Source organism: Condylura cristata, unplaced genomic scaffold (genome assembly GCF_000260355.1).
Source record: "Condylura cristata isolate star-nosed mole 26May11 unplaced genomic scaffold, ConCri1.0 scaffold00001, whole genome shotgun sequence".
Taxonomy (NCBI): Eukaryota; Metazoa; Chordata; class Mammalia; order Eulipotyphla; family Talpidae; genus Condylura; species Condylura cristata.
Genome location: NW_004567102.1, coordinates 48,976,501 through 49,002,745, shown reverse-complemented (window position 1 = coordinate 49,002,745; position 26,245 = coordinate 48,976,501). Strand labels below are relative to the sequence as shown.

The 26,245-nt window shown below is 41.7% G+C and overlaps 1 protein-coding gene and 1 long non-coding RNA gene across 2 annotated transcripts in view; one reads left to right on the top strand and one right to left on the bottom strand.

The window, feature by feature from the left end:
• Window positions 1–21,836, top strand: part of PREP (prolyl endopeptidase) — an 89,638-nt gene extending 67,802 nt beyond the window's left edge. Inside the window, exons 11-15 of the mRNA XM_004673735.2 lie at window positions 12,766–12,902; window positions 14,562–14,656; window positions 16,838–16,969; window positions 18,780–18,936; window positions 21,111–21,836. Of these exons, the coding sequence (XP_004673792.1) occupies window positions 12,766–12,902; window positions 14,562–14,656; window positions 16,838–16,969; window positions 18,780–18,936; window positions 21,111–21,405 (816 nt within the window). The 3' untranslated portion in view covers window positions 21,406–21,836. The remainder of the gene's footprint in view (window positions 1–12,765; window positions 12,903–14,561; window positions 14,657–16,837; window positions 16,970–18,779; window positions 18,937–21,110) is intronic.
• On the bottom strand, window positions 15,303–20,586 carry LOC105853447. Its single transcript, XR_001145297.1, has 3 exons — window positions 20,541–20,586; window positions 16,456–16,616; window positions 15,303–15,378 (listed from the first exon to the last, which is right to left on the bottom strand). It is a non-coding gene; the product is annotated as an uncharacterized LOC105853447 (long non-coding RNA).
• Window positions 21,837–26,245: the final 4,409 nt, after the last annotated feature.

The window sequence follows — 26,245 nt, the reverse complement described above, 5'->3', positions numbered from 1 at the left end:
CATCACACTTATCACCAGCTGACATTATCTTTTCCATGCCTGCGCCCCCATGCTTTCTCTGCAGTGATAGGAGACGCCTTCCCTCCCAGTCCTGGGGAAGATAGCAAGCCCTTCCCAGCACTAGCTTTATTGTTTCCCATCACACTTATCACCAGCTGACATTATCTTTTCATTTGTTTATGTGTCTGTCTTCCCTTTAGAAAGCAGCACTGTGTCCCCAGAGCCCAGAGTAGACTCACAAATACTTGAATGAAGAAGAGAGGTCATCATAGCCAATGCACTCTAAAATTAGCGAGTTAGCAAAGCCAGGAACCCATGAAAATGCAGTCTTCCCTTGCCGTAAATGTCTGCAGGACCCTGGCCCGCTTCTCTCCTTCAGTAACCGGGCCCTCGCACTCACCGTGGACAAGGAAAGGAGTGCTTAGTGCCTTTTGTACATCTTTGGATTTTTTTGTTGTTTTGTTTTTTGCGTGATCTAGTCTTTAAGAATATTTTGGATCAAAAAAATAATATTTTGGCTCAGAGCCAGTAGCTAGCACGGAGTGGGTGCCGCCTTCCTTTCTGCAGCACACACTGCATTGCTGTGGCCCCATCGCATGCCCTGATCTTGCAAACAAGAGGAGGGAAGGAAAAGGCACTTCTGTCAACACTGAGTTCCATGGGCTGATTGACTGTTTTTTATGAATTTGATCATTATTTTGAGTTACTTTTTTCTTTAAGATTTATTTATTCATGCATACAAGAACTGGGGTACAGGACAGAGGTTTGGGGGGGTTGGTGAGAGGACTCACCAGACACAGAGTGGGGAGCAGAACAGGCTAACTACTGAAATACTGAGCAGCTGAGGGGAGCAGCGGGTGAGACAGAGAGGTCTGCCGGGCCATGTGGGTCACCTCCCTGGCCAGGGATTGAGCTCATGCTGCAGTGGCTGCCAATAGCTTCATTTTGTGCCACCAGGGACACTTTTTTTCTGACTTTGAAAACTTGTTTCCTTTTTTAAGTGGCTGCTGGCTTCTCTTAACATGTTTTCTAAAGCAGCCTCCTTTGTCAATACGCAAAATTTACTAGGAGGAATGGGAATGTAATCAAACATTTTTAGGAGTCTGATGGGAATGATAGTATAACTGATCACATGTGGAAGCCCAGAGGAGAAGGAGCTTTCAAGACTGCCCCTGGAAAGTAGCTTGAGGGGCAGACACGGGAGTATGCTGGAGGGTGGGTGGAGACTTCTGGAGCCCAGTGGCAAGAGTTAGGTCCAACCCCAAGGCTTTATATGTACTCAGATGGAGTGAGATTCTTTACCCCATACATATTACCCCCACTATCCAAAAGGAGAACTTTGCTGTTTGGGATGGTTTGGTAGATTATTTGGGGGTCTGGGAATGCCCAAAGTTATTTGCCATATCACTATGGACTGAATGGACTAGTGGACTAAAAAATAACCCAGAATCAGAAAAATAGCCTGCCATATAGGAATCTTCTCCTTTTACATAGTAGGGAAAACCTGTATCCAATGGGGAGCCCTTGAAAGGGCCTGTGCTGAATGCAAATGGGGTGTCTTATCAGGTGCTCAGAATGGGAGGTGGGGACAGCTGGGATGGCTGGGGGGGGGGGTTGGGATTAACTCGGAGGCACAGCTTGAAAGCCCAAGGGCATACATAAGAGGGGAAAAGAACCAAAGTCTCAAGGGAACACTGGCATTTATGGGAGATGGAAGGAGTCAAAGGAAACTGAAACTGGCACTGCAGAGAAATCACCAGGGCACAGGGTGGGCAGTATAAGATTGGCCTTGGGCCTGGTGAAATCAGCAGGCAAAAGTCAGGCAGCTGTGGACTGAAGCGGCTGTGAGTGGAGGCAGCCAGCCCGCCTGCCCAGCTCCTTCCAGCAGTGAGGTGTCTCCCCATAGCCCTGGACTTTGATTGTTCATTCATTAGCTGGTAGAGAAATTATGCGAGGTTCCCTAAGTGAAAGTTTAGAGTCAGTGACTCAGCGCCTGAGCCAGCTTTTCCTCACACACCCCGGATGCTTCATAACTGGCAAATGTTCCCTGTCCACTACCCTGGGCGCCATCTATCATCAGTTCAGCACAATGTTCTTTTCTAGATCTTCCATGAACAAGATTCAGTGATTCATCTTAAACTTTGGACTTTTTCCTTAGACTTGGTTTTTCACTACCTTAATGTTGATCACTGGTGAGAACAAAGTGCATATTATGTCTACATATACTTAAAAGGAAATTATTTCTGCATTTAAAAACATTTTTTAAATGACTAGATGAGACTTTTCAATTGTGTTAGTATTGAGATGAAACAAGGTGGCAGGAGGCATTTCATAGCCATCCCAAAAAATGAGATTTTTGCTTTTATTCTGCTGCACAAATAGAAAACGTTTTACATAGTCACACTTAGAATTTACATTCTAAGTGATTACATTAAGTCAAAAAAGAATTTTGCCTGTTCCTTCTCAGCAGGATTTCTGAGCTTTGTGATTTGCCTTGGTTTCCCTCCCTTCTTTTTTCCAGCCTCTAGTCAGTGGCTTCCAGGAACTATTTGTGATGCTCCACTGTGCCTCTCCCTCTGTCTCTGCTAATTGACCACCTCTTTGTAGTCTGCCTTTCCCAGCAGGGGGCCCCTGCTACCCCACGTTTCCCAGTAGAGGTAGTGAAGTGCCCTGTGGTGCTCACTTCAGGGCTTCCTAATGAGTGTTCTATCAGCGACTTAAACCACCAGACTTAAATCACATGGGATGGTTTTCGGCTTCTCTTACCTCTTAATCCACCTAAGGGGGTTACTTATTTGCATTTGTGTTGTCTGAAAAACTCAGAAGCCACTCAGAATGTAATAGCAATATTAGATGTGACCAACAGAAATGCATACAAATGGCTCTGAGTGTAGAGACTTTTATTTCCAAATTCACCTTGTTGGTGTCCAGTCAGACATTTTCTGCAATCAGAGTTAATTCATATGCTCTCAGTCCTCACAGAAAATAATCAGGCAGTTGTGTCAGTTGCTAGTTCTAAGGCTTTTGCCAGAACTTTCCTTTGTTCAGGCCACCCTCAGCTTCATCCAGTTCTGACTCCTCCCCCCACACAGCCGGCATGGCTAGGTCACCCAGACACCACTCTCCCTTCCCCTCACTCACACCTGTCTCTTTAATGGTTCACCCTTTCACGTGAGTAACTACCAGTCACAAAGTTTTAAAGCTATAGAGTTCTGTGCTATCACTGAACATTACAACATTTTGGTTATTTTATTTGTCTAATGCAGTAAGCTAAGGAAGTTCTCTGCTGCCATTTTGAGATAATGAGGATTTTATGAGATAATGGGGTTTTATGATGTAGGTGCAATCCCATGCAGTAAACTGCTATAACTAAACAGTGGAAGAGCCATAAAGCCCATCAGCCATGGCATCACTAAATTAATAGGCTAACAGCTACACATAAGGAAATGTCAGGTATTAAATATTTTTCATTATTAATAACTTAAAATGTGTGACCTTAGACGTGTTTAAGCAGCCTCTCAAGTGCTTCAACAAAAGTTAATTTGTATTTTATTACTTTTCAGCTTATGGGCATTTTGATGATAGACTCTGGACTGTTCTATTTTTATGGCCTCTTTTTTTTTTTTTAGCGAGCTTCCACGTCAAACTTTTTCTTACATTGATTGAAGCTTAGGGTTCAGTCTGAGTGTTCATTTTAGCCAGTATTTGTTTCTAGAACCTACTATCTCCCAGCTACCATCCACCTAGGAACATAGAAGCACATGAGACATGGCACAGCAGCAGTGCATGGAGGACTCTGGAGCCCTGGAAGAAGCCAAGGGGGTTGCTGATTGTCTACAGTGACTGAGAGCATGGAGTCTAGAGCCAAGAGGCTGGATTCAGTCCTGACTCCCCCCCCCCCTTAAGTCATGTGTGATTGGATGACTTATTTCCCTGGGTCAGAAAACTCTAAAATACGAGGAATTCATAATACAGATGTCATATGTTCATTAAAATGAGGGACTATTTATAGAGCCCTTAGAATAGTGTGTGGTACATGGCAATAACATGTGTTCGGACATAAGGAAGGACTAAAAAACCCTATTGTGAAAATTATAAAAACTGACATGTAGACATTTTATTCTTTTTAAGATATGTTTATGCATACAAGAACTGGGGTACAGGCCAGAGGTGGGGGAGGTGAGAGGATTCACCAGATACAGAATGGGGAGCAGAACAGGCAGATCTACTGCTGAGGGGAGCAGCGGGCGGACAGGTCAGGAGCGGTCTGCTGCGCCATGTGGGTCACCTCTGGAGCTGGGAATTGAACTCGAGCTGCAGTGGCTTCAGAGAGCTTCATAGTGCTGGTGCTTCAACCTGTTGAGCCACGAAGGAGGGACCGACTTGTAGACATTTTAATATTTGTTTTTAAATGTAGGAAAACTTTAGGTGATGGCTTATATGGGAACTTACTACCACTATGTCTCCAGAGCAGTAACTTTTGTTTCCTAACTTTTTCAGGTGAGAACTTTCTGACAATTAGAGAGGAGGCAGAACAAAATGAGTTGCCATTTGTGTTGCTGTAAATAGTGTTTTTTGTTTGTTTTTTTTTTGTATTATAAGGTTACAGTCAAGCAAGGTTGAATCTGCCCAAGATGTAGTTTTGTGATCCCTGCTTTGGGCAGCCTGGGTAGAGGGGATCGAACAAATAAACTCCTCAGAATGAATGAATGTTTTAAATCACATTTTAGTCTATAAATCATGCAGCCTTGAAAGCGGGGGTCTAGCGATGTGCATGGCAGTTTCAGTGGAGAGGACAGTTAAGTTGGGAACAATTCACACAGGTTGAAAGCAGGTTTTAATCTAAAATGTGGTTTCATTGGGCAGCAGTTAGATACCATGATTCCAGTAGGAGAGTGGCCCAGCTTTATTACAGGGTGACTTGTGCCCTGCAAGAGTATCCTGAGAAACAGTGACTGTCAAAAGACAGAAGCTGCTTTCTCTGGACCTCTGCAGATACAAGGTCCTCCACTTTAATGAAAATGTCTGATTATGTGTCTGCATTGACCACAAAGAGATCAGAGCTGTGGAAGGGGGTGGTTATTGTCTTCAGTCAAGTCATATTTGCCATCGTAGCCCTTTATACTTTCCTGCTCAGAATATCTGTGTGCCTCTAAGTCCGAGGAAGCCCACAGTGCCGCTGCATAAGACCTGCTGTGTTTGTCTCATGGGCCTGCTGCCCTTGTGTTCAGAACCTTCCACTTTCCATCTTATCTCTGGCTCCCCAGTTTGAGGCAGGGGATGGGTTTATTATTCCACAGAACAGATGACCAAGCCTTATAGACCCTGACACCTGTCTGCAAAGACTATCAGGGTAGCAATTACATGGCTGGTGCTTAAGAAACGTACCAAAAATTAAAAGTTTTTTACATAGACTGCTATCATCAAGGTGCCCCATGGAAATCTATGAATCAGTGTTACCAAAATCCAGCCATCATTTAAAAAACAAACAATAGTGGTCAGAACAGAGATGTCCTTTTATATTTGCTGCCCAGTGGTGATGCAAATTCTTCCACATATCTCCAAAATTAAATGCCTAGAAAATAGATGGGATTACAGCCTTCTAATGCCAGAGAATATTTTTAACCCAAGCACAGTACAGAAATGTGCAGTGCTGCCTTAAAGGGACGTCCTTCTTACACTTGTTAACAGGGCAGTGGGGGTGCAAAGGTTGCCTCTGCCCTTGTCTTTAGGTGACAGAATGTCTTGTTCCTTGCTGACCATGGAATTTCAGAGCAGCTCTGTTCCTTGTCAGATGTGTTTACCACACTTAGCACAGGCCACAGTGGTCTCTGTCAGCTCTTAAGGGGCGGGAGGGGGGGAGCAGCAGCTCAGTACCCTTTTATGAAGATTCTCCTTGAGACCTGTCAGGCTTTACAATTAGGCAGGAGTTGCTCTCATCTGACATCCCTCTCCGGGAAGGCTTGCCCTTAGCCATTTACCTTCATCTCTCCTGTGTGAACACATCCCGTTATTGATAACAAGGTCCTGGTGCTTGCCTCAGGTAGCACCAAATCTGAACACGGTCAGTCGTGGGGTTTGAAGATTGTTTTCAGGAGTCATTTAACGCTGCACATGTTGGACTGTCTTAGTAAAGCTGATTGTATTACTTAAATGTGTACATCTCAGGAAAAGCAGTCATTCCAGACATAGCTGATCTTTTCATAACTGGTGCCATTCCCTTGAAGAATGGATATGTTCCCTTGACTGGTGACCTTTATTTGCTCCCTTTTCCTTTAAAGAGAGCTGATTTTATTTCATCTACTTGCAAAATCAAGTGCACACATTTGAAAGCTGGCGTGTATTCAGGCTTGGCCAAAATATAATTGTGCATAGTCACTTTGCACTTGGTGATGCCTCTAGAAAGCCATACTTGACAGTATGTTTTTTGCTGATGTTTTGAGTAAATGTGAAACTTTTCTCATTTTTCCTTAATACTTTAAGGGGCTCACCTCATGGGTCCCTGAGCTCTAAACTGTTAAACAACCATCCACTAATTGCACAAAATTAGAAACAGCTTTAGATTTGATCGATGGCTTAGAAAGTTGGGATTGCTTTCTTTATGATTTACAATTTGTGAAATTGTAATTAATTGTATCTGCTACGCTTTTAAATATACTCTTGAAGTTGAATTTTTTTCTTTAGTAGACCGGCATGGCAGGCTCTAATGGGATTTCATTATTATCTTTGAGCCAGTAACACTTATAATGGTGTGGAGAAGAATCAGCTCTCGAAGCAGATTCAGCTTACTTACAAAATAATTAATGATCTGGAAGATGGCTTTTGCGTGAATCAGTCTTCCTTTTACAAGGGTAACAAAAACAGAAAAGCAAATAAAAGTACAATATCTCTGCAGAATATTTGTCCCCTGGACTTGCCAGAGACTGGTGATCATTGTCATGGATAATTACACTCAAAGCTATTTGTAAGGAAGTAATAGTTTGAGTAGAATTACTTTGTGATTTAATAAGTAAAAACTCTGGACTGGGCACTTGGGAGACCTTGATGGCGATTTGCATGAGCTGGCAATGTCACCTTGGCAGGTTCTGTTTTCGTGGAGGGTCCTTATGAGTAAAATAAGAGAGGGTGACAAGTTATTCCTGTGTCTAAAATAGTTTCAGTCACCAGAATTTAGAACTGACGCCAGTTTGCTTTACATGGACTATTGCTCTGGTTGTCAAGAAACAGCCTGGGCTTCGCAGAAGTTCCTTGTTGTACTTAATGTTCTTGGCTTTAGATGTATTTAGCTTCTTCTGTGAGTGTCTCCAAAGTGAGTAACTTTTATTTTTTTAATATTTATGCATACAGAACTGGGGTACAGGCCAGAGACACGAGGGGACTCACCAGAGACAGAGTGGGGAGCAGAGCAGGCAGATCAACGAAGTACACTGCTGAGGGGAGCAGCTGGCACTGGTCAGGAGAGGTCTGCCGCACCATGTGGGTCACCTCTGGGGCCGGGGATCGAACTTGTGTTAATTGAACTTGTGCAAAAGTGGTTGCGGCTAGCTTCATAGTGTTATGCGTAGCCTGTTGTGCCACCAGGGAGGGCCAAAGTGAGTAACTTGAAGGGAAGGGAAATGAAAGTGAAGGAGGTGACATTCTTAATTCAGGGTGTAATCAATCTCTGGCTGCCTCATCCAGGCTGGGAACAGGTTTTCACCTGCTGTCAAGGTTTTTGGTTTTTATTCTGACTGAAAAACACAAAGGTTGTACTTGTGACCCCTCATGGTGCCTGCAGGGGCTAATAGCATGGATTCTCTGGTGGTTCTTACGGTCTGTTAAGGTCCAGGGGGCTCGAGGAACATACCCTGTTGCTGATGTTGCTGTCGCAGGCTCCTCATTGAGCCAGATCTGTCTCATGACCTGTTTACTCTGCTGCTGATAACAAGGGAAGACGGGCCCTTCCCGTGATGAGCCAGTAGCCTAGATGATGGACACACTTTCTCTGCTGCTCAAGTCCGCCTGTTCAATCCCCTGTGAGCACTTTGTTTTCCTGTCCATTAAGGTCCCCATGAAAGCACCAGCATCCCATAAAGGGTGGTGGACACTGACAGTAAATGGACAGGTCTATCAGCTCTCATTTGTTTCCCAATATGAGAGCAAAGTTAGATTTTTTGCTTTTTAACCTGAACCTGAATATTGATGGTAGCAGTAAGCTAGTGAATGAAAGGTTAAGAACTCATAGATTTAAGCTTTGGCAACTGTCTACTCATCAAGTACTTCTGGCTTTTGTTTCCTATGCATAAACTACATTATAATTTGTGTTGTTGCTAATAATAATTTGAGGTTGTAGTATTTCTACCACAACTCCACTTGAGCAAATGAGAGGCAGCAGGGAAGAAACCGGATCAAAATGGCATTTCTGCTCAGTGGGGGAAAGAATAAAGCTTAAGTGGTGTCTAGGAGGTAGCCACTTGGGAAGAAAAGTAGTAATATTCTAGACCACATGTGAAAATAAAAGTACTCCCATCTGGAGTAAAAGTTAAAAGGTAAAGTTTCAAAATTAAAACATGGACAGCTATATTTATAACTTGGAGTGAAGGAATTCTACCTATTAGTGATTGGGAGGAAATACAAGCAAAACATGTGAAAGAAATGGTTACTATCCTAGATGTAAAAAGATTTCTGTTAATCAAAGTAACCATAAAAGGGTAGGCATATTTTGTTCTGAGGAAGAGATATAAAATGACTCATAATTAGATTAAAATGCTAATTTAAATTTTGATTTTTTTAAAGCAATAATGAAATGGGACTTGCCCATTAGACTAGCAAAAATTAAAAACTATTTTAATACCCACCATCAAAGAAAAATGGATAGTTAGATAATCCTTCTCACTAGGAGTTTAAGTTGATACACCATTTTTTTTTTAAAGATTTATTTATTTATTTGTACAGAACTGGGGTACAGGCCAGAGATGCGGAGGGTGAGAGGCTTCACCAGAGACAGAGCAGGAAGCAGAACAGGCAGATCTACAAAGTACACTGCTGAGGGGAGCAGCGGGCGGGTCAGGAGAGGTCTGCCGTGCCATGTGGCCACCTCCCGGGCAGGCGGGGATGGAACTCATGCGGAAGTGGCTTTAGCTTCTTAGCGCAGTGCTTTAACCCGCTGCGCCACCAGGGAGGGCCTGATACACCATTTTTTAAGAGAACTATTTGTCAGGCTGTTGACATTTTAGATGTGCGTGTATTATGATCTAGCAATCTAATAAAATAGCCAACAGACATCATGATATGAATGAATACATAAGATTTAGCCAAGAGGGATTTGTTCTGTTATTGTTGGTAGCAGAAATAACCATTGGGGAGCAGGTGGTTTAAAAAATTGTATTCTTCCAATCAGTGAAAAACAAGGTAAATCCAGGTGTCATTTTTTTTTTAAACTGGTAAATCTGGGTATTTTAATTCTTTAAGAATTCGCCTTGCGATGTGAGGAACAAGATGTAGCCCAGTATTCATCTGACTTCCATCTACTGCACTATAATTTATAGGTGTATCTCCATAAACTTAGAAAAAATTGGGACGGCTATACAACTGTGGGATAGAAGTAGGTGTGGGCAGGCAAAGAGGGGGACAGAAGTGTTCGCTGATGCCCTTGGGAATAGTGTTGCTGGAGAAAGAGAAGTGAAGATGTAGCACAGGATAAGCTATGGGCGTGAGTTACTGTGTATATGGGAGGTGTGATCGAGGAGAAAGAAGGGGGTGGAAATTTAACTGAAGGGATAGAGAGGGTGACAGAAGTTTTGGGATTTTGTTACAGAAAAAGAAATGTGAGTTTATTAGACAAAGAGAAAATACCAAAGTGTTCATTAGCAGAGCGGTGTGGTGGTGGAGCTGCTAAGAAATTCACTGCAGGCTGAGAGATCCCTCTTGACCTGGCTGCGGAGGATGCCGGGCTCGGGCTGGCTGTGCCGGGCGGGGCTACCCCGCCAGCCCCGGCCATGAGCAACAAGCTTATCCGGACGAGGCTGACAGTGAAATTGGCAGGTGTTTCAAGACTCCCAAGTAGATACCATAGAGTAGGAGGTGCCAATGGATGTTGTTGGAGTGGAAGGAAATAAGGACAAATGGAAACAACTGTACAGGAATCGGTGTAGGAACAAAGTGAGTAGAAGAAAAACATTTAGGGAAGATATAGGAAGAGAAAGACAAGGGAAAACACAAGGAAACATTCATTGGGGAGGGGGTTCAGAGCTTATGAGTTCAAGTGTTAGTAATCTGTAATGAAATGTTTCTTTTCCCAGGTGTCCGGCAGTCTAGTGGGGCAGGAGTCGAGGGGATTAGGTTAGAATTAGTGGGTTTCAGGCACTGAAAGGACCTGCCACGTGCCATATGCTGGGCAAGTTGCCAAGGAAACTATCAGCCAGAGACTATAAGGTATTGAATGTCAGCATAAGGATTTAAAAAAAAGAAAGCAAAGCAAATTAGAGTCACAGGCAGGACTATAAAGAGTTCCTCCAGGAGAGTTTCAAGTTCCAAGGGCCCAGGCATTGACAAGGGGTGGCTGTTGGTAGTGCCTGTTGGTTTGTCCCAGAGACCAGGTCTTGCTTATCTTCACACCTTCAGTGTTCAGCACAGGCCCGGACACACAGCAGGTGCCAGAGGACGAGTGGGTAGGGTGGAGTTTAAGTAAAGTCTTGACATTGAGGTGGTCAAGCTGCTTCAAGGCCGGGCTCTGCTGGTCATCACTTACATTGTTAAGTTCACTGAAGAAAATCCCAGGCAAACGACAAAGGGATTGAGTCTGTATTGAACGGTCAGGGGTCAAGGGGAAATACCTGGTTTCAGGGGATAGAATGGACGAGGACAGAGGCAAAGTGACAGAAGCCAATGGTGTAACTCGATTTTGAGGCTTGATTCCACCTGCATCAGAATAGTTAGGGGAAATGCAGATCAGCAGGTCTGGGGCCTCTCCCCCACCCCCCAATCTGTGGCAGTTCTACTAGTGGTAGCAAGAAAAGTGGTACCAGAGAAGGAAGCCAGATTGTTAACGGCGATATGAAGCAGTGGAGACTAGAGGCGCCCATGACCCTGTGGAGGTGCAGAGGAAGTCTGTCTTGTAGAGTTTGTTAAAACCAGGGGGATTAGAAGCCAGGCCAGGAATTGAGGAAGGTGGGAAATTGGGGGGGCCTAGCTGGAGGGCAGGAACTCTTTTTTTTTTTTAAAGATTTATTTATTTATTCATACAGAACTGGGGTACAGGCCAGAGATGCGGAGGGTGAGAGGCTTCACCAGAGACAGAGTGGGGAGCAGAACAGGCAGATAGACGAAGTACACTGCTGAGGGGAGCAGCGGGCGGGTCAGGAGAGGTCTGCCACGCCATGTGGTCTCCTCTGGGGCAGGCGGGGATCGAACTCATGCGGAAGTAGCTTTTGATTCTTAGTACAGTGCTTTAACCCACTGCGCCACCAGGGAGGGCCAGGAACTCTTTTTTTTAACAGCTGTTTGGTTATGGTAGAATCACGTGCAGCAGTGCTCCATGGTATGGTTCTCTGGAGTGAGCGGGAAGCCCTATGTTTTAGCTGATGGTTTGACATGTGCGCCGTGTACTCTGCATTTACAGTCACAGCCTCCCAGTGGCTGCCCACTGGCACTAAATGACTAACTAAATCAGTATTCTCTGATGGTTTAGGAACAGCATGCAGATTCAAAACCACCAAATTTATGTATCTCTCATTACTATTTCTCTTGGCAAGTTGCAAAAAACTACCAGATTTGCAGGCATTTCTTGTGGCCCTGGAGTGCCTTTCTCAGATCTGCACTGCAGGCCTCGCCCCCATCCTCCCTGACCCTGCTGTTTATTTCCTAGGGCCTCGTAGCAACTTCCGGTAGTAGAACTGCTGCCTTTAAAAGTTTTAGCTGGAATCTGGCTCCACATCATTGTGTCACTCTAAAATGTAAGGTGAATGAGGAGTTTCCCAGGGGTGTCAGCAAGGTAAAGACTACATTTGCCCAAAGAGAAAGCTATTGACGGGTTTTTGGCCTGAGGAAGCCATCATTAGACTTTGTGCCTATCACTGCAATAGTGCTTAATATTTCTTTGTTACCCTTTTCCTCCTACCTTTTACCCCAAAAGTAATGAGTATAGAAATTTTCAGTAAACTTGCGTATAGGCACCCATATTCAGGAAGGTTTAATGAGCCCTGATTATCACTTCTGGAGAAAATGTCTGTTTAATGAGGGATAATAGGATTTGTCTGTCACTCCTCATCTACCCTGAGATAATTACTAACATTTATCAAATAGTTGAACATGAAGAAGACAGCCAAGTGTCTTAACATTTAGAGAGGAAGTTTTAATTTGTTTTCTAGAAAAGAAATATCTCTAAATTGAATTGTTTGACAAGATGCCAAATCTTATACTTTCCAGTGAAAGTATAAGCAATGGAACATCTGTTCTCTGTGTGCATCTTGTGATGATATAAGAGGTGGGTTTGGTGGCCTCATTTTGGGGTGATAAACGGAAGGGAGAGAGGATAAGCAGCTTGTCCAAGGTAACCTGAGGAGGTTGCTGTAGAAAAATAAATTCCAAGTCCAGCCTCCCTGTGTTCAGGCCCAGTCACTTTTTACTACTCCAGGCTCTGGATAAAAACTGGAAGCTGCTTCACTATCAAATACTTTAGTGGTACTAGATTTTCCCCCTGCTGCTCTACATGTTTACCTATTTTTCCTATTTAAAAGCATGCAAGTGTTCACTGAGTAATGCTAATTACCCCCTCTTTTGTTCTAGATTTTTTACCCTAGCAAAGATGGTACAAAAATCCCAATGTTCATTGTGCATAAAAAGGGTTTAAAATTGGACGGCTCTCACCCTGCTTTCTTATATGGCTATGGTGGCTTCAATATATCTATCACCCCCAACTACAGGTAAGTGGTGAACACTCCTGCAACCTCAGATAGAGCTGGTGGCAAGAAACTGGAGTTAACTGTGTGCATTTCTGGTCAGACATTTCGTCATAAGCTGTTTTTTGTTTTCAGAGAAATATGTTGAGGTTGCATCTGCCAGGACACACAAGGTTCTCCAGCAGGAATATTTTAGCTAGTGATTTTATTTTGCTGCATCAGAATCTTAGGCTATCTTAACTTTTAGCCATCATTATATTTTCTTTATACACTTACTTCGTGCACTTTAAACTGTTCTGAACGGTTTCTGTAATTGCCACATTACTGATAATCAGAAATGTGTATTCATACATTTGATATCATAGTATAAAACAAATTGTTTTGAACACATTTAATGAAAATGGTGTTGGCTGATGGGGGAACCCCTAACTGGAGCCTGCTGTAAGGCCTGACTCAGATTCATCCAGGATCTTTCCTATAGGGAAGAGAAAGAGCCAGCTGTCCCAAATTTAAATACAAGAAGACTGTAGGCTTGAGCTTTTGCTATTAGCACAGAGCTCTGTTGATTATTTAGGATTTAATGAAGTATGAAACACAGTTCCTGAGTGGTTTTATAGCCAAGTTGGGAACTTGCCGGAAATAAAGAGTGATTATATCTTTTGTTATTCACATCAGAAACTGTGAGCTTGTAAAATCACTATGTAGAACAGTGTTTTCAGAAGCTCTGTAGGCTTCATGATGTGAGTACATTAAAGCTAGTTGGCAGAGTGAAATGGGGTGCTGTCCCCTCACTGTGCTATGGCAGTGCCAGGCTGTCTCCTGTGCACGCCTGTGAAGTCAGTGTGGCAGAAAGCACGGGGTCTACTTACTCTTTGAGTTCATTAAATACACCTAATCCTACAGCAAATGTGACTGTTTGCCCTGCTAATCAGTCGAAGAGATAAAATTCCAGCTTTTCTTGCTGATGCCCTGGGCATCTGTGCTTCCCGCCATGGACAAATCACTGGCTTGCACTCTACCCTAAAAGTTTGGAATGGGGTGTAGAGTAAAAAGAGGAAGAGAAAAACATAAAATCCAGATTTCCTAAAGGACTTTATATTTTCCCATCAGCTTGTGCTGTAGTTACTCCTGGAGAACATTGCCCAACCCAGAGCATCCCATTCTTTCTTCCTGGTGTGTGTCCTTGATCTATTTCCTTCCCTCTCACACCCTATGTAGTCTGGCTTCACATTTTTGATTTTCTATAAAACTGGAAAACCTGGTTAAAATGCATGTTCCAGAAAAAGCCTTTTCCTCAACTGCAGTACTTGAGAGACATTAGCAGGGGTCATTGTTATCTGTCTCTCTGAGCCCAGTATCCTGGAACTGGCAATATTTTGTTTTCAAGACAGTTATTTAAAAGATGACTTCAGTGTGAAATGAGAGTCTGCTTTGTACAGAGAAATATTCACCAATATATACTGAATGCTTATGAAAATGTATGAGCTTTTCCATTAAATATTAATGAGAAGTTATGTTTTTTTTACTTTAACCAAGTAACATAAAGTTGAACTTTTACTTAGTGATATACTTGGAGTCTTGTCCAGAGCACCTTGTTGTTTGAGATGGAGGGAGGGAGAGAATGTGGTACTTACTGAGCCGTGAAAGGAAGGTTGATCGTTGATCATGTTTACTGTTCCTCAGCGTCTCCAGACTTATATTTGTGAGACACCTGGGAGGGGTGCTCGCGGTGGCCAACATCAGAGGCGGTGGCGAATACGGGGAGACATGGCACAAAGGTGAGTCCTTCCTCACTGCAGAAACACAAATATGGCAGTCAGGGCTGTGTTAGGGCTGAGAGGGTCAGAAACTGAAGAGATTCTTATTTTTCACTTGACCAAATGCCCTCTGTCATGAATGAGTCTTGGAGGGACTGTCATTAACCTGGTTTCTCCTGTTCTAACTGCTTGGCTATTTGGAAATGCACTTGGAAGCAAGTCGTTTGTCTTAAGAGTGGCCTCAGAAGCAGCTTTGCCCGGCATCCTTTTGTTTGGTATCTCTCCTTTTCCCAACACTGTTAAGTAGCTTCCTCCTGACCTTGCTGCCTTACTTAATTCCCCATATGCAGGCTTTACACACAAGAATGTGGTCAATTTCTTGTCTGGTTTTCAATGATTCTATTTCCATTTGCTGGCCTCTAGCTGATTGAGGATATTGTTTATACTCAGCTTCATTCCCAAGATTGTCACAATTTTAAAGAACAATCTGGACTCCACCTCTCCTTTTTCTTTATATATGTAGCTTATCCCTTCTCCCCAGGCTTTTATGTATCTGGAATTTACAGGTTAACCAATAGTCAGACGAAGGTGCCATCACTTGCCTTATTTCTGGGGAGGAGAGTGTAGTAGAAACAGGCCCCACTCCCCCAGCTGTAAGTTGCACCTTCTTGCATCATCTTGTAAGGGAAGGTTGTAGCACAAAGCAATCTTGAAGTCAGCCAGCTGCCCAAAAGAGGTTAGATCTGTAAAGAAATTACCATAAATCCTCCTTATGTCAGTATACAGGAAGGGCCTGACCCCTGGGCATGAGCATTTCTCCCAGCATTTTTGCAAGAGTGAGTATTCCTAAGTAATTAGGAACTGCTGCCAGATGTCATTGTCATTGAAGTAGCATAGGATTCATTGGTTTATTACATTAAAATCAAATTGCGATACCATATGGGATATTGATGGTAAAAGGTGACTTAAGAGGCTAAATTTTAAAAATCTCCATACAAGGGATTTATATGCTGAGTCTAAACCCCTTGACTCACCCAATTTTCTAGTGGTTTGCTGTCTACACTCACTCCTCCTGGACTCTTGATCCTGTGATCCTATCCTCAAAACCTGCTCAGTCACCAGTGGTTCACTCTGCTGACAGGAAAGAGTTCCTGGTCCTAGGTGACCCTCCTTTTCCCAGCTATCATTTAGTATCAGTTGCCCAAAGACCATTTAGTATCAGTTGCCCAAAGACCAAACTTTCTCCAAATTCAGGCAGTTAAAGTGCCAGAGATGGACCTTGAGTCTAGCATGTATGACACTGATAAATCTAAATTCCTATTTGTTAATTGAGTTGAAAATGTAATCTTCTTTTAAAAATATAGTCATGTGCCCAAAATGATATTATTCCTGGAAGCTAAGCAATCCTTGTTGCTCTGATAAACTGGTAATTTCATAATAATAAGAAAAAATTCCTTAAGTCACACTGCTTCTTTAGATGAGCCACTTTTGCAGAAATTCAATTAGTCAAATCATCTCTGCTTTTAGCTTACTTCATAGGCAGTTAGCTCAGATATCAATACCTTTGGTGACATGCCTGTGACTTTTGGCTTTTTTTCCTGCATTCTTTGAACCTGCAGGGTTCCACTCTGTTTTCTTTGATTTTATACATGGAAGGGCTTCCAGATGAGTCTCCAGAGACATGCTCTTCATTCAAGATTAAGAAACCTTAACAGGCTTCTCCCAGGCAGCACCACCACCTCCCCATCTAATTCCTACTCACATTCGTAAATAACTTAGGACAAAATTAGAGACTACTTCCTGTCACTTCCTTCACTTACCCATTTCAAACTCCTACAAAGAGGAGGAATGAGGACTACACTGCACAGCATTAGGAGAGAATGCACAAGCAGCCCTGTTGCTGTGTGAAGCTTGGAAGTGAACACTGTTCCAGGTCTTTCTTCAGTTCAGCTTCTCCAGAATATTCTGATTACAGGTGCTCCTGTTATAGAACAGATCAACTCTTTGGGGTCATATGCCTTTTAAATTCTCGGACTTTTTAGAAAAATACACACCCTGTAGATTGGTGGTATTGATGATGGATTTCCACAATATGTAATGAAATTTAAATTGAGGCTTTTTTCCTTGTAATGTTGGCTAGGTTAAACTTACATTTTTAGTGTTTTGTGTTACTAACTTACCTTTCACCTTGGCACCTTGTAGGTGGAATCTTGGCCAACAAACAAAATTGCTTTGATGATTTTCAGCGTGCTGCTGAGTATCTTATCAAGGAAGGTTACACGTCTCCCAAGAGGTTGACTATTAACGGAGGTTCAAATGGAGGCCTTTTAGTGGGTAAGCACTGGATTTTATTTATTGTACTCACTAGTTACCACTCTCCGGTAGAAAGAAGCAGTGGTGCAAAGAAAGTAAAGGGTATCTGAAGTGACAAAATGTGGGATGATGTTTCCAATGGAGATAAATAAATTTGTTTAAACTTAGACAGGGTTCTGAGGTTGATAAAATGCTTAAATGCCAAATAATAAACACCAAATTTGATCCATTCCCGCACTTTTCCAAGTGCTGAGCTTATACTAAAGAATAAAACAGATAGCACCTTTGCCTTCACGGAGCTGTTCTAGTCAGAGGTGGCAGATGATAAAATCATAGACACCCAGGCCATCGTGGACTCTGTTTTGAATTTGAGCCAACTGAATATGAAATGGAAGAACAAGTTCAGGCTTTAATAGGAACAGACATTTGAAAACATAAGAATTATATTGATTTACTGATTCATTTGATAACTCCATTACATATTCAGAGCTTCCAATTCAAATGCCTCCTGACAAACTTGGTCCCTGAAGGAATCTGCTAATATGTCTTAGTACAGAGGCCTGCTCTCCCATTTATGGAAGAATTGGATCTCCTCAGGTAGGGCACAGGGTTCAGCATTAGGAGTAAGTAAGTAAGAATGGGGGTTGGAACTGTTTTTTGCCAGAAGCGGAAAAGCCCACATCCCTTGTCTCCCCCAGCCCCCAAAACAGTCTTCACCAGGGCAGGTGTCTGACCTACTTACTGACATCACCACACTGTATTTTAACTGCTTGTTTAGTTCTTTCTCTTTCCATTAAAATATTCATTGGCACATCCCTAGGCCTGGAGCCAGGCACAAGTTCAGTTTCCAAAGAAAAAAAAAAAATTAAGTATGCAAAGAAGAGAATTTCAAAACAGGAAAATAGTGTTGCTATATTGGTTAAATTGCTGAACTAGGTCCTGTTGTATATTTGGCTGTATGAAACCCTTCTGACACCAAAGGTATAGGGTTTTTTACCCACATCATCCAAACACCAGCTGAATGTTCAGTTCACTCCTTCCATTACCCGAGTTTGTGTGATGGCACCACTCTGCATCATGTGGCTGTCCTGCTTCCTGCACATACAAACTGGAGGCTTCTAGGACCCCCACTTAGGCGTGAAATGTGTTAGAAGACTCAGGAACTTTCTACACTTGCTGGGAGATACAGGATCAGAGGGTACTTGCAGAGGCCTGCCATCCTGGGCACAGTGCCTTGCTGTGTGCACCACTGGAGAGTTCGAAACCCCACTGTTTAGGGGGTTTAATGGAGGTTACAGTATGCAACATCAGGTTAAATACTAATGATTCCCTTTCTAGCCTCTCTCCCCAGAAGTTAGGGATGGGCTGAAATTCTAACCGCTGTAATCATATGGTGATTTCCTCTGGCAACCACCCCCAACTCAAGCTCTCTAAAGGCCCACTGAGAAACACATTAGTAGCATGCCCTGAGATATGACTGAAAGAGGATGGTTAGGAAAGATACTGTTCAGGAAACTCCAAGAGCTTCGGGAGATCTGTACAAGAACCAGAGACAAAATCCAAAATATTTAAGGTATTATTCAGGATATCTCTGTCACGTCACCTTAACCCCCTTTTGAGACTGGGAGTGGCAAATGCACGTTTTCCAGAAAGTCCCTGAGCTCTTTAAGTAACACCCCCCATCCCTACTCCTTTGGAGAGTAAATCTACATTACTGATGAGACTACCCTACCGTTCAGATATGTTGGAATGATGGGGAAAAACTTAAGTTCTCAAGTATTGTACTGACATTTAATGAAGGACTGATCCTTTTCCTTTCTTGGTTTCTTAGCTGCTTGTGCAAATCAGCGTCCTGACCTCTTTGGTTGTGTTATTGCCCAAGTTGGAGTAATGGACATGCTGAAGTTCCATAAATACACTATCGGTCATGCCTGGACCACTGACTATGGGTGCTCAGACAGCAAACAGCACTTTGAATGGCTTATTAAGTAAGTTTTTGACTCATGTTGATGTACATGTTAATGATTTGAAATACAAATACAGTCAAAAGGTAAGCGACTGTTTCTATCAGTTTCGCATTTGCATATATAGTTGACCCTTGAACAATGTGGATTTGATCTGCAAAAGCTCACAATTTATGTTAGAGGCTAGAAAATGTTGATAATAATACCTACTTTGTAATCAACTATTATAGGTCAGGCTTCCCCCCAACTCAAGGGTCAACTCAAATGTGCTGCAAAGACAGGAGAAGATATGGAAATAGCTGTCTGTTTTGATCTCTTCTTTAATGACAAATAGGCCACCAAAAAGTTATTAATCCTCAAAATAAGGACATCACCTGGACTCTCCCAGTGTATCCAGTCATCAAGCTGGAGTCTGGGACATAGCAGACAGACTGGAACATTCAAAGAACTTGGCCCATTGTTGCTTCTCTGAATGAGGAAGAGGGCCTTAAGAAAAAACTCCAGCAAAAGAATTGGGGACCTCAGTCCTACAAATATGAAACTTCCCAAAATTTCTTAAAAGCCCAGCCAGCTGAGCCAACCCAGACTGGTGACTACTGGGGTTAGAAGTTTCTGTATTAAGTTGCTGGCTTTGTGATATATTTCTTAATGCATCAATCAAAAACTAATATGGACTAGGGCTTAACTGAAAATGAAACTTGTGTTGTACCCTTAGTATAGCAAATATATCTGAAACATTATTGCAGTATTGTGCAACTTCCCTTTAAATTCTCAACACCACCTTTGGTAATACCTGAGACATGGAAAATACATTCTCAAGACTTCAAGTTTCATTCTTCATTTTTGGTTGTTCACTTCACTCACTAGGAATTTCTGGATTCTATGCACAGTTTTTAGAGCTGACTTCTTGGGAAACCACAAGAAAGCTGTTCCTCCTATCCCAGACTTCAGTCAACTCTCATTTCTAGCTCTCCCTTAAAAACTCAGTGAAAGTTCAGCTAAAATACTGTGCATTTTAATTGAATACTTTTGAAACACTATTTAGTTGTGGAGAACTAAATAGTTATTTCATTATTTATTTTGAAAGCTAATGCTGTTAACAGAAGAAAAAATGCCTTGGGGTAAACTCTAATTTCAAAGAAAAGTTCTAATTTTTTCCCCCAAAATGTCTACTTCAAACTTTAATTTTCAAACCTTGCACTCAGAGCTGTATTTTTCCTCCTACCTGCAGCTCCTAAATAAGGCTTGTCCAGGCCTTACATGTTGTTTCTCAAATCTGTGTTTCCCCCCGAAGAGCAGGATTTCTAGTTTTGAGAAGTGCTAAGACAAAGCCTAACATAAGCTTGTTTACTATTAACCCTTCTCTCTAGGCTAGAGTCCTTCCAAAAATACTCTGAAAACAAATCCGTGGCTACCCCCATCTTCTTACTTAGGACTCCAGTGACTGGAGACCAGGCTCCAGAATGTGTTGGCTTTAAATTGTTAGCAATCATATTCATTAATACTGGACACTCTGAAAAAACTGACACCTTATATTGGATAAGGTGATAAAGGGAAAATACCCAGTTACTTCAACTATAATTTAATACTTTAGTTCCTAAAACCTTTTCTGGGAACTTAGCCTGTACCTCAGAAGATGCTTCCGCTGACTCAAACTCCATCGGCATTTCTTTCTGCAAGAGGTCAGCGGCCCCTGCCAGGTTCCCAGCAGGAGACTAGGCCCAGAGAGGACATCTGTTGCTTCTAAGAGTATAATGCTGAGCCTGAAGGGGGAAAAAATGGTTTTATGGCTATCAAAGGGACACTATGTCCCTTTCAGCCGCTGCAAGCTTACACCTAATGTATCCACAACCCCAGTTTTTAAAAGACAGCCTCTTCACTGGGTAGCAGTGAAAAAAAAAAAATGACTAAAAGAACATGGAGAGTAAGTACGTGTGTGGTTGGGGTCACTGCAATCTGGGTTTCCTTCTTACACACTCTTCCTAATAGGTGTCAAGTAAATGACACAGCTGCCAGTAGACCTGACTGTTCATCACCAATCTGGCAATGTAGTTGTGGTCACTGGAGTCTTAAGTAACTGTGTGACCTCAGCTGGTAAACAGCGTGGTTACTGTGTCCCTCAGGCCTCCTTGATCCTCCCAGTGAGTAAACGACTCAGCTTTGCTGGCTGGTGTTACAAAAGCATGTTTGCCTTTCAGGTACTCACCATTACATAATGTCAAGTTGCCAGAAGCAGATGACATCCAGTACCCATCCATGCTGCTCCTCACCGCTGACCACGATGACCGCGTAGTCCCACTTCATTCCCTGAAGTTCATTGCCACCCTTCAGTACATTGTGGGTCGCAGCCGGAAGCAGAGCAATCCCTTACTCATCCATGTGGACACCAAGGCGGGCCACGGGGCTGGAAAGCCCACAGCCAAAGTGATAGAAGAAGTTTCAGATATGTTTGCATTCATAGCGAGGTGCCTGAACATTGACTGGATCCCATAGATGGAATTTCCCACTCTCTCCTGACAGCCGCAGAAAACGTCAAGGGCTTTCACACCATGAAAACCGAGAAACCACTGGGCATAACGCTTCCCCACATGAACACTGTTCCTGCCCTCACAGACTGCAGTTGAACAGAACTGCCGCAGGAATTTTATCTTTTTTAGGCTTCTCCTTTTTAGTAAGCCCTTGGTGTTTCCTTTCCCATCTTATGCAGGCATATGAAACAGGCATGTTTGGGTAAATAGCTAAATGGCAGCCAACACATTGTGAACATTAGATTGCTGAATAAGAGTCGTAGTCGGGCATACTTCATATATAGCACTTTGGTGAAATTTGCATCTATAATCAGTCAATATATCTTTAAGTAAATCCGAGACCTGTTCTCATGATAAAGACTTCTTTGCAACAATAATAAATGTTATTTAAGAATGGGAGGCTTCATTTCTGGTTCCTTTGTTATGGGACAGCTCACCTGTCACACAATTTGGTTCCTAAGCAGAGAATGTCAGCTTTGGAAAGAAACCCGATGCACCCTCTCCAGACAGCACCTATGTTTGTGGTGATGAAACTATAAGAGCTCACTGTCATACCTATGAACCCCAGGCAGGTGAGCCTGACCTCTGCTTTTGATGCCTCCTTGTAAAAATCAAACATCAGCTAATTCACCCACTTGGCTCCATTTTTTTTACTTCCAGACTTATCTAACAATCAGAAATTTCAGCATTTTCCAAACTGTTTTTCCCCCCATAGACCACTATCCGGAAATAGAAAGCCATGCTTTAAAAAGAAAGAAAAAGTTATCATAAAATGCTTTTCTTCAATAAAAAAATGTGAAGGCATTTGTTTTAACATCTCGTGAAATACAGTTCCTTTGGGCACCAGTTTGGCAAATGCTGATTTCAACTAAACACTTTTGTCTTTGTCTTGCTTCATCAGATCTTATGAAAATATTTTATAGAAAGCATCTTTAAAAATTGTTTCATTATTCCAACAGCTTGTGCCTTTCAAAGCAAGTCCTGTTTTCCAAATCATACCCACTGGTGCTTTTTGTTAACACAACCTCAAATTGTGACCCAACATTAGACACACTGTTTTCTGTCAGCATAACAACGCACCCAGTGCAGCAGAAAGGCATGACTTGGCTTTCCTCTTCTACAATTATTTTCTGTTAGTGTTTATTTAAGTAAGCACAGTACAGTGCAGCTGTCCTTGAGCCTGAGACTCAGAAACTGAAGGAAAAATGTGCCACCAGCTAGCAGTACAGACACTGACCTCGTTACCATCTATCCAGAGAGATGTTAAAACTAAAGGCCATGTAACTGCTCATCAGCGCGGCAGGAGGGAAATACATTTGCACAGATAAACCACAGGCAGCCTTTTTCTAGACTAGCTGGATCACTGTAGCCACCAAGTTTAGACCACGTTCAAGTAGAACTCAAGCAGAAGACCTCACAGGAAAATACGCCTAACAACTAGAAGTGGAACTGTAGGGTGCAAAGTCTCAACTTCAGGCACAATCAGGCCTGGTTTAAATCCCAACTCTTCATTTAGTAATTAGGGGAGCCATTAATACATTTACAAGTGCCTTGAGTGTAAGTGGCTTCCAATTGTGAGTTCTCTTTCCCAAGCCTACTTTCATATATACCTTTGAGCCTTATAACTAACCCACAAACTGAAGGCAGCTTTCTAAATCTCCAACATTAGAAGGCTTGAGTTTAGTCTCCTTCCCGAATCTGAGTATTCCTCACAATATACCACTTCCTGGGGTGTCTTGTGCTCTGCCCCTCTGTTCTATTTCACATTGTTGGTCTATAGTGTTTCTTTTGGTGGGGGACAAGATCCCTGCATGTGTTAAACAAACGGTTTAACTACCTCATTGTGAAGCCTTTTAGAATACCACAGCATTTGCTTGCTTAGTACAACTATCATGCTTACAAATTTTAATGAATGCACACCTAGAAAATTATAAAACTTTGTAATTAGTCATGTTACCTAATGTTCCTACTAAAGCTTAGGCGATTATTCAATCATGTTGCTACTAATTTGTAAAGTTAATTTTCAGATAAGTCTGTTGCTACTCTCCAGCTTCAGAGCAGCCACACAGCTAGTGCCCAGAAAGATTACAAAGACACAAAAATGAGTTATGGACAAGCTGGAAAGCTGTGAGAGGGGCTAAGACAAAAAGCCAAAGTCAGATGGGGGGGGGGTCAGCTGAGTGGCACAGGGTTGAGAACAGTGAATCAGAAACACTGAGCCACACACTGCATTCTGGCACTGGGGGGAAATGGTCTGCCTTTCTGAAGTTGATACCCCAGCGGGGAGGAGACAGCTGGAATTATGGTGCTGACACTTCTATCATGTGCCACTGCTCTGCACATAAGGTATTGAACACATTTGTCCTCCAGTAATATTACCCATTCACTACTCTTAAACCCTACTTGTCAAAGGCCCAAGGTTTCCCAGCCAGGAAGTGGCAGACAGGGCAGTAACCCTGACAACTGAATCCTAGAGACTGCACTATTACCCATTCGTCTCTTAACACAATAAATAGACTTCTGTTTCAAAATGGTTAAAGGATTCTGAAATCCCACTGATACCAAATCTATTTATATACAGAACAATATCCTCCGAAACCCAAATCAGCAGAGTGATCAAACACATGAATGAACCAGAAAAAAACCACACTCAAATGTGTTGGAAAGGCTGAAACATAGTTTCACCATCAACCCCACTTCTAGCACAACCATTCAAAATCAAAACTTCTAGAAAAACTATGCAGAATGGTTTCACAAGAGAAAAACAGGAATGTAAGCATACCACTATAAATCAGAGGAAGACAAAGTGGTGCAAAACCGCTAGAAAGCAATAAAATGGCAATAGGACATACCTCTTACTATAAATGAGTATCCACAAGACACAGTAACTGAATGGACTAAAAAAAATAAACAAGACCTATCTACGTGTGCTGGTGGTGGATGTTAGCTAGACTAAATACTGACCAGTTCACAAGAGATGCAAATATCAAATCATGTATATTTGAAACTAATGTTAAGTATATATCAGTGTTTCAATGTCTTAAGAGAGACCCACATATATGTGCAAAAGATTCAAAAGAGATGTAAAGATACAGACTGAGTGAAAAGATGGAAAGATAGTCATGCAAATAACCAAACAAAAGCTGAGTAACTACCTGTATCAGACAAATATAAAACAAAATATCATTTAAACAAAAAAATCCAGAAAGGGTATATGTCTTTAATAAATATTACACACCTAATAATGACATGCACACACACATAGCAAATAATAATAGACTTTAAGGAGAAAAGTAGATAGTAATAAATAATATCAGGGGGCTTTAATAACCCACTTTCATCAATGGATAGATCATTCAGATAGAAAATCAGTAAGGAAATAGTGACCTTTAATTACATATTTTACCAGATGGGCTTAATAGATACAAACAAACATTCCATCCAAAATCAATAGAATATAAATTCTTCCAAAGTACATATTGGACATTCTGCAGGATATATTATATGTCTGGCCACAACTCTACATTTTGCAGAAGTAAACTACAAGTACCAAATATGTAGAGATTAAATAACATGCTACTGAACAACAAATGGACCAAAAAAGAAAAAAAAAATTTAAGTACCTTCAGACAAATGAAGATGCAACAAACAAAACATAGGGAATGCAACGTAAGTGGCTCTAACGGACATTATACTAAGAAATGTCCTGTGACATGTTAAGAAAACAAAAATAATCTCAACCTAATTTTTCCCTCGGAAACAAAAATAGAAGCCCAGAGTTAGAATGAAGAAAATAACAATCATCAGCACAGAAATAGATGAAAAAGGCTAAAGACAACAGAAAAGATGAACTGATTCTTTGACAAGCCTTTTAGTAAACTCATCAGGAATTCGTAAATAAAATCAGAAATGAAAGGGGAGCTATTGTAACTGATAACCATGATTATATACCAACAAGCTGGATTATCTAGAAGTTGATAAAGTCCTAGAAACATAAAACCTACAAAGGCTGAATCATGAAATAGAGACTTGGAACAAACTACTAGTAGAGAGATTAAATAATCAAACAAAAGTCTGGTATCAGACAGCTACACTGGTGAATTCAATCAAATATTTAAAACAGAATTAAGAGTATTCTCTCAAATTCTTCAAAACATTACAAGTGATAAGAATAGTTTCAGATGCATCTGATGAGACCAGTATTACCTTGATGTCAAAACCACACAGGACACAAGAAAAAAAAAAAAGCAAGATAATATCCCTTACAAATACAGATGTAAAAATTCTCAACAAAATATGAACAAATTGAATTCAGTGATACATGAAAAAAGTCAAAAACCTTGCTCAAGTAGGACTCATTTCAGAGATGCAAGAATGATACAATATCCATATTCAATGTGAGATATTACATTAACAATGAAAGGTAAAATCCGTACCTTCTCCTTTCCTATATTATGCATAGAAACCCCTTAAAGACTTTACCAAAAAAGCTGTAAGAATAAATCAGTAAAATTGCAAGATACAAAGTCAACATACAAAGTCAACATTGTCTTGTGAAACCCACAGCCAATATTATCCTCAATGGAGAAAAGCTGAAGGTCTTTCCTTTGAGATCAGAACAAGATAAAGGTGCCCACTATTGCCACTGCTCTTCAACATAAATCTGGAAGTTCTAGCCAGAGCAGTAAGACAGGAAAAAGACATAAAAGGAATCCAAATAGGGCAAGAAGTAAAACTGTCTTTACTTGCAGATGATATGTTAATTTACATGGAAAACCCCTAAAAAAAAAAAAAAATCAGAGAAA